The 14,074-nt window shown below is 39.8% G+C and overlaps 3 protein-coding genes across 3 annotated transcripts; 2 read left to right on the top strand and 1 right to left on the bottom strand.

Annotated features, from left to right (window-relative positions):
• Nucleotides 1–714: 714 nt before the first annotated feature.
• Nucleotides 715–3,599, top strand: LOC108557032 (actin-5C). The gene is made up of 2 exons (XM_017913406.1): nt 715–814; nt 2,384–3,599. The coding sequence occupies exon 2, from the start codon at nt 2,396–2,398 to the stop codon at nt 3,524–3,526; it is 1,131 nt and encodes a 376-aa protein (XP_017768895.1). The 5' UTR covers nt 715–814; nt 2,384–2,395; the 3' UTR covers nt 3,527–3,599.
• Nucleotides 3,600–5,520: 1,921 nt separating this feature from the next.
• Nucleotides 5,521–7,337, bottom strand: LOC108557030 (cytosolic Fe-S cluster assembly factor NUBP2 homolog). The gene is made up of 6 exons (XM_017913404.1): nt 7,272–7,337; nt 7,107–7,218; nt 6,481–6,569; nt 6,062–6,243; nt 5,832–6,003; nt 5,521–5,752 (listed from the first exon to the last, which is right to left on the bottom strand). Exons 2-6 carry the CDS (start codon nt 7,215–7,217, stop codon nt 5,536–5,538), a joined length of 771 nt encoding a protein of 256 aa, XP_017768893.1. The 5' UTR covers nt 7,218; nt 7,272–7,337; the 3' UTR covers nt 5,521–5,535.
• A 66-nt stretch (nt 7,338–7,403) lies between these two features.
• Nucleotides 7,404–10,481, top strand: LOC108557031 (intraflagellar transport protein 56). Its single transcript, XM_017913405.1, has 10 exons — nt 7,404–7,708; nt 7,770–7,919; nt 7,981–8,152; nt 8,202–8,433; nt 8,490–8,619; nt 8,670–8,816; nt 8,870–9,049; nt 9,105–9,273; nt 9,327–9,679; nt 9,736–10,481. The coding sequence occupies exons 1-10, from the start codon at nt 7,706–7,708 to the stop codon at nt 9,874–9,876; spliced, it is 1,677 nt and encodes a 558-aa protein (XP_017768894.1). The 5' UTR covers nt 7,404–7,705; the 3' UTR covers nt 9,877–10,481.
• The last annotated feature ends 3,593 nt before the right edge of the window (nt 10,482–14,074 follow it).

The raw sequence follows: 14,074 nt of genomic DNA, 5'->3' as shown, positions 1-14,074 counted from the left end.
TCGATGAGGATGATGATGATATGAGCGAGAATGCAGAGGCCATGGAGGATACATACTACACTATAGCATGACATAAGTTGTGGCCGTTGTGTTTCAAGGTCCAACCGTCGTCGCGGACCTTCAGCGCTTTGAGACGTAGATGGGAAGAGTGGAAAAAAAATATTATTATTATGCACGAACGATGATGGAAAGGTTTACTTGCTAGCAACCTTTTTTCTTGTTATGTTTCTAGGAAGGGTACGTGGGTGGGTGCGTTTTCTGCAGTTTTTTCCATGCGATGAGTATGTAATGTATTGGATGCATGGACGAATGTCGGTTGTGTTGTGTGGATACGCCGGTCGGTCAACGACGGCGCGCCGGCCGGCGGCAACGGCAGCGAGCGCGTCTTGCGATTCTTCCAGTTAGGTTAGGCCAAAAACCGACGACCAATCCGGTGCCGCCGTTCGTTTTATGCCCATATATGGTGACGCTCGTGCAGCGGCCGCCGTCGGGTGGGGGGTCTGCCGACGCGGACGGGTCCATGTCGAGCGGAACGGGGGGAGGCCGTCGCCCGGCGACACCCGCGATTTTCGATTTTCCCCGAATTTCGACGTTTCCCTGACGCACCGCCCTCACCGGAAAAGTCATCGCACCCGCACGCAACTTTTCCGTACAGGAAAACCGCCCGAAAACCCGTTTTCCGTCTATCCACCGACCACCGGACCCACCCGGAACAGTCCACGCCGACCGGCACTTCCTCGAACCGCCGACCCGGCTTCTTCCATTCGTTTGTTGATCGCTCTTGTTCTGTGACGTGTCCAACTTTCCCCGAACGGTAAGCAGACAATTTTTGCATTTTTTTCTTTTCACCAATAAATCCATCTACCCTTGTACAAGAAAACGCACGTTTCCAATTCGAAAACATCTCGAGCGCAGAAAATCCAATTGGAATTTTCTGGGAAAAGGCAGGTGTCGTCGTCCTCGTGATGTACGCGATGCCGGCACATCGAACAGGTAGCCGTCGCCGCCGCGATTCTAAATTTAACATCTCCTGCTGTTAACTGCATCTCTTCCACGATCATCGTGGATCTCCCAGAGCCTAAAAATAACAACGACAGACTTGCTTTAGTAAACATTGAAACGAAAATAAAATCGGACGACCACCGACCGATGTGTCTGCCCGTCCGCTTTCGATGAATCAGCCAGTTTCCTCTTCTCGCTAATTATTTCCATCGAAATCGACGAATTGTGTGTATGTGCATTATTCCTCTTTCTTCCTCTCCCTCCGCCCCTTGCATGCATGCATCATCGTATACACACACATACATATATATACATACAAATACGTTCATTTCTTTTCGGTCGAAATATTTTTCAACGGTAATACCATATATGGTGATGCGATCCGCGCCAGCTGCCCCCCCACCACGCCCTCCGTTCGCTGTGCGCGCATTGGTCGGCGAGGGGGTGCGGGGGGCGGAGCGGACGCTCGTTTATATACCGCGGCCGGCGCCGTCCATTCCTCAGACAACTCTGTGTGCTGTTCGTGGTAACATCAAGTGAGGGTGCCGAAAATAGTTCCACCACCAAACACAAATAATTCCTATTTTTTACATTTTTATACCTAAAGTAAGTGCATCCACCAATACAATACATACACACACTATACATACAAAATACCGATTCATCGAAAGTGAAAGCGAAAATATTTTCAATCGAATTGCAACGAAACGCAGAAAAAAAAATCGGGATATCTAATAGGATTTTTTTTTTTTTTTGGTATTCCAACTTTGGAAATTTCGAAACGGGTGTGGTCGCGTGTTTCCTCCTCCTCGAGTGCTTCGACTTTTTTTTTGTTAAGATTCTCGGTTCATCTCCAAATTCTATTTAATGATCAGTGCTTTAGCGTTTGGATATCTCTTTTAAATAAAAATTTCTATTTTTGTTATAATCGAATTAGAATATATTCCGGAATATACGTGATTCGTGGTTGTTACGTGGAGGAAAGGGCGGGGCCTCGGAGCGCCCCCTCGATGAATGGGACGCGACGGTTGGTGGGGGACTATATTCATTCAATTCGAACGCGAGAAACCGGTTTTACATTTTTTTTTTCTTTTCTTAAACCGTTTTAACGCAACGGTTTAATTCTTCTTACTGCTTGTGTTTTATTTTTTATTTAATTTTCGCGTTTCTTGCTGAATATTTGAACGCCGGAATCGTATGGGCGTGGTTCTTGCCGATTGTTTCGAGTTGTAAGGGCGTGGCCGATGCCGCTTCCCTTTTATTGCAAATTGCTTCGCATATTTTTTCTTTCAATTCTCAATCGGTATTTTCGATTATGATTAATTGAGAGTTGTTGTGTTTGAAGTTTACTGACCTGAGTTGTTTTTTTTTTTGCTTGCAGTACTAATTCAATATGTGTGACGAAGAAGTTGCCGCATTGGTGGTTGACAATGGATCCGGTATGTGCAAGGCCGGTTTCGCCGGTGATGACGCGCCCCGTGCCGTCTTCCCGTCGATCGTGGGTCGCCCAAGGCATCAAGGTGTCATGGTAGGCATGGGCCAGAAGGACTCGTACGTAGGAGACGAGGCCCAAAGCAAGAGGGGTATCCTCACCCTGAAGTACCCGATCGAGCACGGCATCGTGACCAACTGGGACGATATGGAGAAGATCTGGCATCACACCTTCTACAATGAATTGCGTGTTGCCCCAGAGGAGCACCCCGTCCTCCTGACCGAGGCTCCATTGAACCCGAAGGCCAATCGCGAGAAGATGACCCAGATCATGTTCGAAACCTTCAACACTCCCGCCATGTACGTCGCCATCCAGGCCGTGCTCTCGCTGTACGCCTCCGGTCGTACCACCGGTATCGTCCTCGATTCCGGAGACGGTGTCTCTCACACCGTCCCAATCTACGAAGGTTATGCCCTTCCTCATGCCATCCTCCGTCTGGACTTGGCCGGTCGCGACTTGACCGACTACCTCATGAAGATCCTCACCGAGCGCGGCTACTCCTTCACCACCACCGCCGAGCGTGAAATCGTTCGCGACATCAAGGAGAAGCTCTGCTACGTCGCCCTCGACTTCGAACAAGAGATGGCCACCGCCGCCAGCTCCAGCTCCCTCGAGAAGAGCTACGAGCTTCCCGACGGACAGGTCATCACCATCGGCAACGAACGTTTCCGCTGCCCAGAGGCTCTCTTCCAGCCATCCTTCTTGGGTATGGAAGCGTGCGGCATCCACGAGACCACCTACAACTCCATCATGAAGTGCGACGTGGACATCCGTAAGGATCTGTACGCCAACACCGTTCTCTCCGGAGGTACCACCATGTACCCAGGCATCGCCGACCGCATGCAGAAGGAGATCACCGCCTTGGCTCCATCCACCATGAAGATCAAGATTATCGCTCCACCAGAGAGGAAATACTCCGTCTGGATCGGTGGTTCCATCCTGGCCTCCCTCTCCACTTTCCAACAGATGTGGATCTCCAAGCAGGAATACGACGAGTCCGGCCCATCCATCGTCCACAGGAAGTGCTTCTAAGTTGTTTCACCTTCATCTACAACAACAACAAAAACAACATAAAGAAACAACTAAAACAACAACAACAAAAACACACTCCTTTGCCCACATCAAAAAAGAAGAAAACAAAAAAACCAAAGTCCCCAAACCCTCTACGAGAAAAAAAAAGAAGAAACCACAACACACACACACAAAAAAAATCCCTACTTATATTAACTACTACTTTGTTTTTTATATAATCATTCCTCATCTCTTTGTGCATTCCACACATACACATTTATATAAAAATGTATATTACTACTATATACTACTTACTAAGAAGGTATCATATTATATAGCCTGTGCTGCTGCACTCCAGAACCCGGGGAAAGAAGGAACGTCTTCGTTCGGTTCCTTTTTCCATCCCTTGAATTTTGTTTATAAATCGGGGTCTGGGCGCAAAGAAGAAGAATAAGAAGAAGAACCTCCTCCTCGCTTCCCAGCCGAAGCGAGACGAAAAGAACAAACTGCCATGATTTATATTTTTTGTTTCGTTTTATAATTTAATATAATAATTGTATTATTTTTTCCATTCAGAGAAACGAGGGCGTCAACAACAACATGCATACATATTGGTATCCTTTAATTTCTTTTTTTCGTATTTATTCCAAGACTATTATATTATTATTATTACTTTAGGCTAATATTATGGGATAATAAAAAAAATATTTAAAAATATCTCTTCTCCGTTTTTCTTTCTCACAAAATCAAACATCAACAAAGATACTTAGCGAACAACAAATTCCAAGAAACGGAAGAGGACAAACGAAGAAATCAAAATGTTGTGTGTGTGTGTGATTGGATGAATGTGTTGCATTTTTCTCCCATTTAATTTCTATACAAGCTAATTTGGTGATTCTTTTTGATATAAGATATATTTTTTTTTATTATTTTGATGATAGCTGATGATGATTCTTTTTGCGAATTCTCTTGTCTGCGTTATTCATTATATATATTTATATAGATGATCCCCCTTCATATTATTACTCTTTAATTTCAACCCTTGTAGCTTTTTGAGTAGAATTTTTTATATGAATTGAACAATAAACAAAATCTTATATATAAAAAACTAAACTATTTTCTTATATCTAATATATTCCCAGTCACACCTACCAGGAAATGCTAAACTAAACTAACTTATACATTGAAAAGTCCTGATGAAGATACTGGAGCGAAATCGTTTGATGATATTACAAGAACGATTGAGTAAAATTAATGGGGTAAGTATAAAAAAAACAATTATTTTAAACTTGAACAATCCAATCCAATTGGATTGAAAATTGTTCATCAATGAGAAATTGAAGTAAAATGAAATATTAATTAGAAGTGTTAAGTAGAAGTGTTTTTACAATAAGAAATGTAAGTCCAGAAGAGAAGACCGAAGCACTATATAACAACGGCAATGCATATGTTAATAAGGATTGTAGAAGTAAAAATTTAAAACAGATATTTAAAAAACTATGGAAAGATCTTTGAAGATCAATTACTGAATCATATAATCTAATAGGATTAGTTTTAGTTACATGTTTTATCTGAAGCTCGTAATTGTTGTGTAACTCTCTAATCGGTAAATTAAGTAAATGGAAAAGTTATCACCTAACTTAATGTACGCGATTAATTTGCTTATCTTTAGTGAGCTATTTGAGACCGTAATTTCCTTAAATAACATGTATAGCAAAGTTGTGTGTTTTCATCGAATTACAATTCGAATTTATCATTATAAAATATTCAGGTGAAAAAAGATTCTTACTTTTTACATCCCAGCAAAATCTTCATCCATTCTTAAAGCAGCTCCAACTGCATACAAATTCTCTTTTCTCAACAGTTTCTTACAGTATCTGTAATGGAAAATATATGTTTTACATTCACGAAATGTGCAAGGATGATTTGGATTTGTTAAGGTTGATCGACGTTCGAAAACCATTAATACATAAACTTTATATCAAAAAAATAATATATATATATATATAACAAGTAGTTTAAATCTATGGTTAAACCTCTTTGGAAATGGCATCGACTATCTGGTGGAACACTTTGGCGGCTGTGGATTCCGGAAAGTCGACGACGCAGGCCTTTCCCAGTAGCGCACCCACGTTCGGATCGATGGGCAACGTTCCCAGCAGCGGAATCTGCAGCAGATTCGACAAAGCTGATCCACCACCGGAGCTGAAGATGTTGATGCATTCGGTGCAGTTCGGACAGACGAATCTAACGAAAAGCAAAGAAACGTTTATACCTACAACGATGAAGGAAGATTGCACTAATTTAGTGCTTCGCAAACACCAACCCGCTCATGTTCTCGACGATGCCGATGATGGGAATGCCGGTTTTCTTGCAGAACGTGATCTCCTTCCGCACGTCCTCGATGGCGACCTCCTGCGGCGAAGTCACGATTACGGCCCCATCGCATTTGACCTGCTTCAGGTTCTCCATCACAGTGATGTGCTCATCCGACGTTCCTAAAGCGACGATCATCAGTATCATATGCAAAATATACATTTCTCACGAATTCCTTACCAGGTGGAGTGTCTATGATCAGGTAGTCCAAATCGCCCCAGTAGACGTCTGTGAGGAACTGCTTCACCATTGCTGTCTTCTTCGGACCCCTCCATACCACAGAACTGTTCCTATCATCCAGCAGGAACCCGATGGACATCACTCCCAACTTTTGTCCTGCATCTGTGTAAACCGGGACCCATCTAAACATAGACAAAACTTATATTAAAACAAAATCAATACAAAATTAACAATCACGAATTTAATTTTAAGTAACAGTTAAATGATCAATTAAAAGAAATATTATGCACAATTTAGCACAAGTCGATGTATGCAACCAAACCAACACGAACATTTGAATTGATTACTCAAACCCAAATTATTTTGAATCGCGTCTTAATTTAACTCATTTAAACGTCCAAATAAGATACGTTACTCACCCTTGAGGACATTGGTGCACATCTTTTCCCTCCAATTGCAGCAAATATGGGACGCTCGGACCGCACAAATCGATGTCGAGCAATCCGACCTAAACAATAAAACGATAATGAATATACGAGCATCAACATTGCAATAAACTAATTGCAAGATTAAAATTAAGAGATTTCTATTAATTAACTCAATTTCAATACCTTTTCTCTTCAACAAAAATTGCAAGAACCGACGCGACGCTCAACAATCAATCAACAAATTGTATTGCCAACTGTTGATCAGCAAAAATTAAACAATAACCAACTTAACAAAAATAAAAGTATTATTATTGTTGCATGAAAATTTGCAATAATTTTATATTTAAATGTAATAAAATCTCTATAAATTATTAAAGGTTTAAAATATTGGTGAAAATTTGCTTTAGATTTAGTAAACATTTAACAGTCGTACTAACTTTCATCTGTACTTCTCAAAGTAATTGTATTGATAACAACCAACACATAACGACAACAGTAACCAATGGCAACACTATTGAAAACACCATTTTTATAAACAATGAATTCAGTATCCGAGGCAACAATTGGAACATTATATGATTAGATCTTATCAATAAAAATAACAGAACTTTACGAACCTTAAATCCTTTCTCTTTCAGTGTCAAAGCCAATTGCGTGCTGACAGTGGATTTCCCTACACCCCCTTTGCCAGAGAGCACCAAAATTACGTGCTTTACGTTTTCTAACATACTTGAAACAGAATTAACTTATCAATTATTTGCATTGAACACAACAAAACAAACTTGATCTATTTAAGGTTAACCCAACAACTACTCAGTTGTCATATGTAATTTCTAATCGCGCCGGCAGATGACGCAACCGACCGGTTTGAAATTTCAAATATTCAAAACTAATTCTTCATTCAATTAGATAATAACTATGTGAAAAGTGTTACATTTTATTTAATTTATTTGCAAAATCAAACGTATGCAAATTATTGATTGATAAATTGTTTCAGTTATTACTTTTCGCAATTTGTTATCATCATTGGATGTTGAATCTCTAAATTCAAAGAAATGTTAATTGCAATCATATCCATGGAGATTATTAAATAACGTGGTTAACTCTATGTTATGTAATGTTTCGGTTAAATAAGTTGCAAGACTGGAAAACAATTGCGTTTCCGTTGTTAGGGGTAACAGAGTAACAAACATTGGAGGTTGACGCGTCGACGATAATGGTGAGCGTTCTTTTTCGAAATTGCATTTTTATTTTATAATATTTCTCTTGATTTCGCTCAGATTTTGTCTCGAGCTAAGCCGGCTTTTAGCCCCAACGAGACTTCGGCGAAGAGCGCGGGTCGCGGGAGCAGCGGAACGAAGACCAGTTTACCACCCTTCGAAGAGTATCTCGCAAAGAGAGATTACACCGGAGCCATCACCCTATTGGAGGTAAGCTTTTGTTTTATCCGTAGATAACTATAATCTTTATTTAATGTTTCTTTGCATAAAGTTCAAGCAATATGCGGATCACAACAACCCCAACATCGACTTGTGGTTGGCCTACTGCGCCTTCCACAAGGGCGATTATAAAAGGGCCTTATCCATCTACGAAACCCTCAACGCGCAGCATCCTCATCTTAAGAGCATCGCTGTTAATCTCGCCTGTTGCTACTTCTATTTAGGTAATTTCAATTTTTTATTGTTATGTGAAAATTAAATGTTAATTTCTAGGAATGTACAATGAGTCTAAGAACGCTTTAGTGAACGCCTCGCCGAGTGGGTTGAAAACTCGCTTGAACTTCCACCTGGCTCACAATTTAGGGGATGAATCTGCTTTGATGGAGCATCATCAGCAGTTGCAGGACGTCCTGGAGGATCAGCTCAGTTTGGCTGCAATTCATTATTTAAGGGCTCATTACCAGGAAGCTATTGATATCTACAAGAGGCTTCTTTTGCAGAACAGGTTAATCTTTTAAATATTCATTATTAATTTATAAAATTATCAAAGTTATTTATTAGGGAAAATTTGGCTTTGAATGTTTACGTCGCTTTGTGTTATTACAAATTGGATTACTATGATGTGTCTCAGGAGGTTCTTGGGTTGTATCTGAACCAACACGCGGATTCCGTAATCGCCACTAATCTGAAAGTAATCACAGATTATTGTATTTATACTTTAAATTAATGATGTTTTTTCAGGCGTGCAATCATTTTCGACTCTATAATGGAGCAGCGGCTGAAAGCGAGATTAGGAGTATTGTGGAGCAAAGTGCTAACGCCGGTTTCGGTCATGATTTGGTTAAACATAATTTGGTGGTATTTCGTAATGGTGAAGGTGCAATGCAGGTATTATTCTTCAATTTTAGAAGAATATTCTTTTATTGTGTATATATTTTCAGATATTTCCGCCACTAGTGGATATCGTGTCGGAGGCAAGGTTGAATTTGGTTATAAATCACCTCAAGAATGAGGATACTAAAGAAGCATACGATTTGCTTAAGGATTTGCAACCTGCGGTGCCGCAAGAGTATATTTTGAAGGGTGTTGTCAATGCTTGTTTGGGACAAGAGTTGAATTCGGTGAGTGTTATTCGTATAATATCTTCAGAAAAGTAAGTGATGCTGAGTTTTGTAGGCTGAGCATATCAAAACCGCCGAAGAGTGTTTCCACTTGGTAGGAAGTTCTGCGAGCGAATGCGATACGATACCGGGAAGACAGTGCATGGCAGCCGCCTTTTTCCTAGCAGGCCAATTCGAAGAAGTCCTCGTTTATCTGACTTCTATTAAGAGTTATCTGCATTCCGGTAAGGCGCGACCAGAAAACAGTGAGTTTCACTTAAAACAGATTCTTTGGCAGATGACACCTTCAACTTCAACTACGCCCAGGCGAAGACGGCGTGCGATCAGTATCGAGAGGCCGAGGAGACGTTCCTCCTGATTCAGGATCCGAAGATCAGGAACGATTACGTGTACGTCTCTAACTTGGCTCGTTGCTACGTGATGAACGGGAAAGCGCAGGCGGCTTGGGAGCTCTACCTGAAGATGGAAGCCACCACCGAGAGTTTCAACCTGTTGCTCATGATTGCCAACGATTGCTATCGCATGGGCGAGTTCTGGTACGCCGCGAAAGCCTTCGATATGTTGGATCGGCTGGAGCCGAATCCCGAGTTCTGGGAGGGAAAACGCGGTGCCGTCTGCGGGGTGTTTCAGGTTCGTCTCGTAACAAAATTGAGTTACAGTTGAGTGTTAATATGAGATATTTGCAGGGCGTCATTGCGAAGAAGTTCCCGGTGGATTTGTTGAGCGACGTGCTGCAACTGCTGAGGAACAGCACCTCGAATCAGGCCGACCAAATTTCGAAAGTAATTAGGAAATGGGCCAAAGATAATAGAATCGTCGTTGCGTAATTGCGCGTCCTTACCACACCAACTGCACTCGCAGTCAATGTCGGCGTTGGCAAATCGTTTATGAATTGAATTTTAAAATTCAAAATTATGCAAATGCGATCACGTAGGGTCCGAATATAAATAGCCGCCGGCGTCGACGAGGTGTTATCAGAAGTCCTCAATCGTCCACCGAAGATGAAGTCGTTCACTGCTATCGCCGCTTTGGTTCTGTGCTGTTCCGCCGTATTGGTATGCGGTGAACCCCCGAGATTCGGCTCGAGGTACAGGTCGCAGCCCCAGCAGGTCTACGGGCCACCGTCCACCACCGAGGTTCCCTCAACAACCCAGCACACGGACTTCGAGGAGGTCGGAGATTTCGGAGCGGTTCCTGAGCGTCTGGTGAAGGCGAACCTGGAGAAGAACCCAAGGCCTGTATACTACGTCCTTCCGGACGACCACCATCACCACCACCACGACTTCAACTACGACCGCTTCCATCACCACGATCTCTACCACAAGTCGTTGCCGTTTTCTTCGAGGCTCCAGGCCTTCAACCCAAGCCATTTCCACTACACCCCACATTACAACCATTTCTTTTAAATTGTCTACATAAATGATTTCTACTATTTAATCACATTTATTTAAAACCTCATCCACACATACTTTCAGCTTTTCATTTAAAAATTCATCGATTTTGGAACGTGTCTTTGGGAAAGTAGAGAAATCGCATTCTCTTTCTGTTTGTTGAGGATTTGTTTTCGGAAATTGGAAATATTTGCGCAAGTAGGGAAGGATGAGTATTTATAAATAATATAAATGTGTGTGTGTATACGAACGAGTTCGCGCCGTCCTCTGACCTTAGAGATTTCCTGGAGAATCGCGTTTTTCGCGTCGCGCTTAGCAATTCCGAGTGCACGATTGCATTAGCAGAAGTTTAATTATAAATTTTCATGCAATCGCTTCGCAGAATTTCAATTGTTTCAGTCTTATTTTTAGTGGAGTCAGCCTTCTGCGTTCACTAAAATCGGAACGTACACCAAACACGTATCCCTCCCTCCTCATCTATCCACCAACACAATCCAATGCCCATAAAAGATGAAAAGTTCAAAAGCAAACCAACCTCCCACACTCTTGTCACCTAATCAGAATCCTCTTTACCTAATTGTCGTCTTTGTAGTTTATTGAGAAACCTACGAAGACCATTAAACGCCCACTGACGTGTTGTCTCATGCGCTCTTTCGTATAAATCGTTTCAATCGAGATTTCCAACGTAATTTTCTATATTTGTACATTATTTTAGAAACTATAAACGTATTATTTGTTTATAGAGTTAGTTAACATTTACATTCGTCGGATCGCATTTCAAGTAAAATTTAGTACGGTCATAAATCACGCAATTCGTTTGAAGTATATAGTTAGTTAACATTTCCCGAGGTAATTAGATACATGAGCTGTTTCTTGCTCTATAATCCATTCGAATCGTTTTATTTATTTGAATTACACTTTCAAAGTTAGTTAACATTCCCACACACACACATATATATATACACCTGATCTAAATTGGAATCTATTATAGTTGCAGCGTTTCCATCTAGTTTTTCATTAAATATGCACATACTTGAACCGCTCAAGGAAGAAAATGCCCGGTAGCTAATTATAAACTAATTGCACAAACACAACAATGTTTGCTTTAATTCACGTTCTCTTGCTCTCGCCTGTTGTTGTTATTGTCGCACCCATCGACATCTGGTTTGGAGTGATTATGCAGTGGAATTGTTGTTTTCTCTTTTCGCAAAAAAAATAATAATAAATACAAACTATCTATCCGATACGCGGAATCGGAACGCCCGTGCCTCATTTGCATATAAACTTCATACAACCACGATAATTATTCATAATTGCACATTTTTTTTTGTTTTTTGAATCCATCGCAAATAAACGTATTTAAATGTACTGAAGCAAAATGCATGCATTCACACATATGTAAAAAATCTTAAATAAATTATGTTAACGAGAATGCATGCAATTTTCCGCGAAACGCATCGGGATCTTGGAAAATGCTGCGTTTACGTAACCGCTTCACGTGCGCCTTATTACGCGGGGCGGGAAGTATGCCAAAAACAATGCACACATGTAAGCGATGCACGTAGCTAAAGAGACATTTCGTAATCCTCTTCTATTGCGAGAATAGAAGCTACGGAAATGGGTGACCAACGGATTGTCGTTTAGCTTTAAAAATAAGTTTTAAAAGTGTTCAAGGAACTTTCAAGTAAAAACAATTCAATTCATTAACAACAGCAACAGCAAAAGTCCAATTCACTAATAGTCTCATCCATAATTTCATTCAACGACTGGATTCAGCGAACGGCAAACGAGATGAAATTGAATCAAGCGTATTATCATCACCATTCATATCCATCCCGTGGCATAAATAACAATTTTAAAAATAAAACGAAAACATCCTGTAAACCCGAACGTACTTTTCCAGTTAGATTAAAAAAAAATTAATGAAAAAACAAAAATAATAACACTTGAACACCTTCATCAATAATTGGAAACAAAAACTAGCAATCAGGTCTAATTAAAGGATAACAATTATGCAATTACTATGCACTCAGCTGGCAAGGAAAACAAAGCAATAATAATAATAAGTGTACGTGTGGAATGGGAAGTAGGAAAAACGCAGTTTCTTTGGAATTCAATTAAACGCGTTTAAATGGTTGCGAAATTGAATATAAATAATTATAATGAAAAGACAGAGATAAAGAGAATGAAGTAAAAGTAATGCATACAATTATTTTGCAATAAACTCTCGAATATATAAGTAAATTTATCTCTACTGAGAATTTATTGCTAATTGTTTTCGTGTCTGTGTAATTGCATCGCGGTGGCGCATGCCTATTTATCTAGGAATTAGTGTCAACCAAAAAATAAATGAATAATTTAAATCGTGTCATCGCTTGAATAAAAAACAAATTACAATTTTAGTTGATGATTACAAAAAAAATTTAATTGCTCCGCTTCCCGGAATAACCGAGGTCGACTGTTTACGAAAGTTAAGCAACGCGGATTCGGTGATAAAGGTATCAATTGAAGGACGGACGGACGGATGGTAGATAGAGAATTTTTGTCGGATTCACAATTTACAAGGTTGAACTGTTTTGCGGATAGTCGGGAACAATGTTTAGACAAACTTTTAAAAATGTACAAAGTTCGCTAATTTTAATCGCGATGACAACTTTTGTTTTATTACTATTATTCGTTTATTTATATCCTATCGTTAAAACGACATAAAATATGTTAATTGAAAAATTACAGTTTTTATATTCATGTCGGTGATAAATTTTCTTTCGAAAGCGATTCTTATAAAGTTTTCAAGTAAACCGCTTTTGATAATTTGACTTATTAGTTTTGCTTTGCAACTATTAATATGTGTTGTTGGTCCTAGTACATTTCCATGGGGTACAACTTGGGAAAAAATACGTATCCGCATCGAGCTTGACGTACTTAATTTAATGTTATTCTTAACAAACAGTTTAATTAGTTAATATTATGTTTACCGTTTCGTGGAACGAGGATGACTTTACAATATATATGTATATATAGACGAAATTTGTTATCAGCGAATTAATAACATTATCGTCGCCGTCGCGTTGCGAAGTCGACGATTACGCATCATCATATGGTCCTATTATTTTTATTGAAACCAAAAATGAAAAATAACGCGTTGGCTAATCGATCGAGAGTTGGGTTAGGTTAAGTAATTTAGATGAGCAAACGGTGAATACTTAAGATTTTAGTTGATGTTACCTTTGTCAAATTAACCTTAATATAGCACATAACGTCAAACGATTTGTCGGTATCAGTCTTATTGACGGCTACATAATGATGTGACCTTTGCTCGCACTTTTTTTTTAAATATTATTATGATCATTTTTGCCACACGGCACGATCTAATGTTGCATAAATTGTTTAATTTTGTACATTCTACTCTTAATTTGTTTCATCACGCAACAAGGAAATAATAGTTTGATGGTGGTTGTTATGGTTACCATATAGTTGCTAAGTAACATCAATTATGATATTTCAGTGCTGCAGCAGCAGCATAACTTTTGTTTTTAGCGATAATTAACATTCGGGTAATAAGAATTTATTGATAAATTATTTAAACGTATTTAAAATGAATTTCACAAAAAAATAACTACATATACTTACTTTG

This window comes from Nicrophorus vespilloides, unplaced genomic scaffold, assembly GCF_001412225.1.
Source record: "Nicrophorus vespilloides isolate i.1.1-1 unplaced genomic scaffold, Nicve_v1.0, whole genome shotgun sequence".
Taxonomy (NCBI): Eukaryota; Metazoa; Arthropoda; class Insecta; order Coleoptera; family Silphidae; genus Nicrophorus; species Nicrophorus vespilloides.
This window is presented reverse-complemented; position numbering and strand designations above follow the sequence as displayed.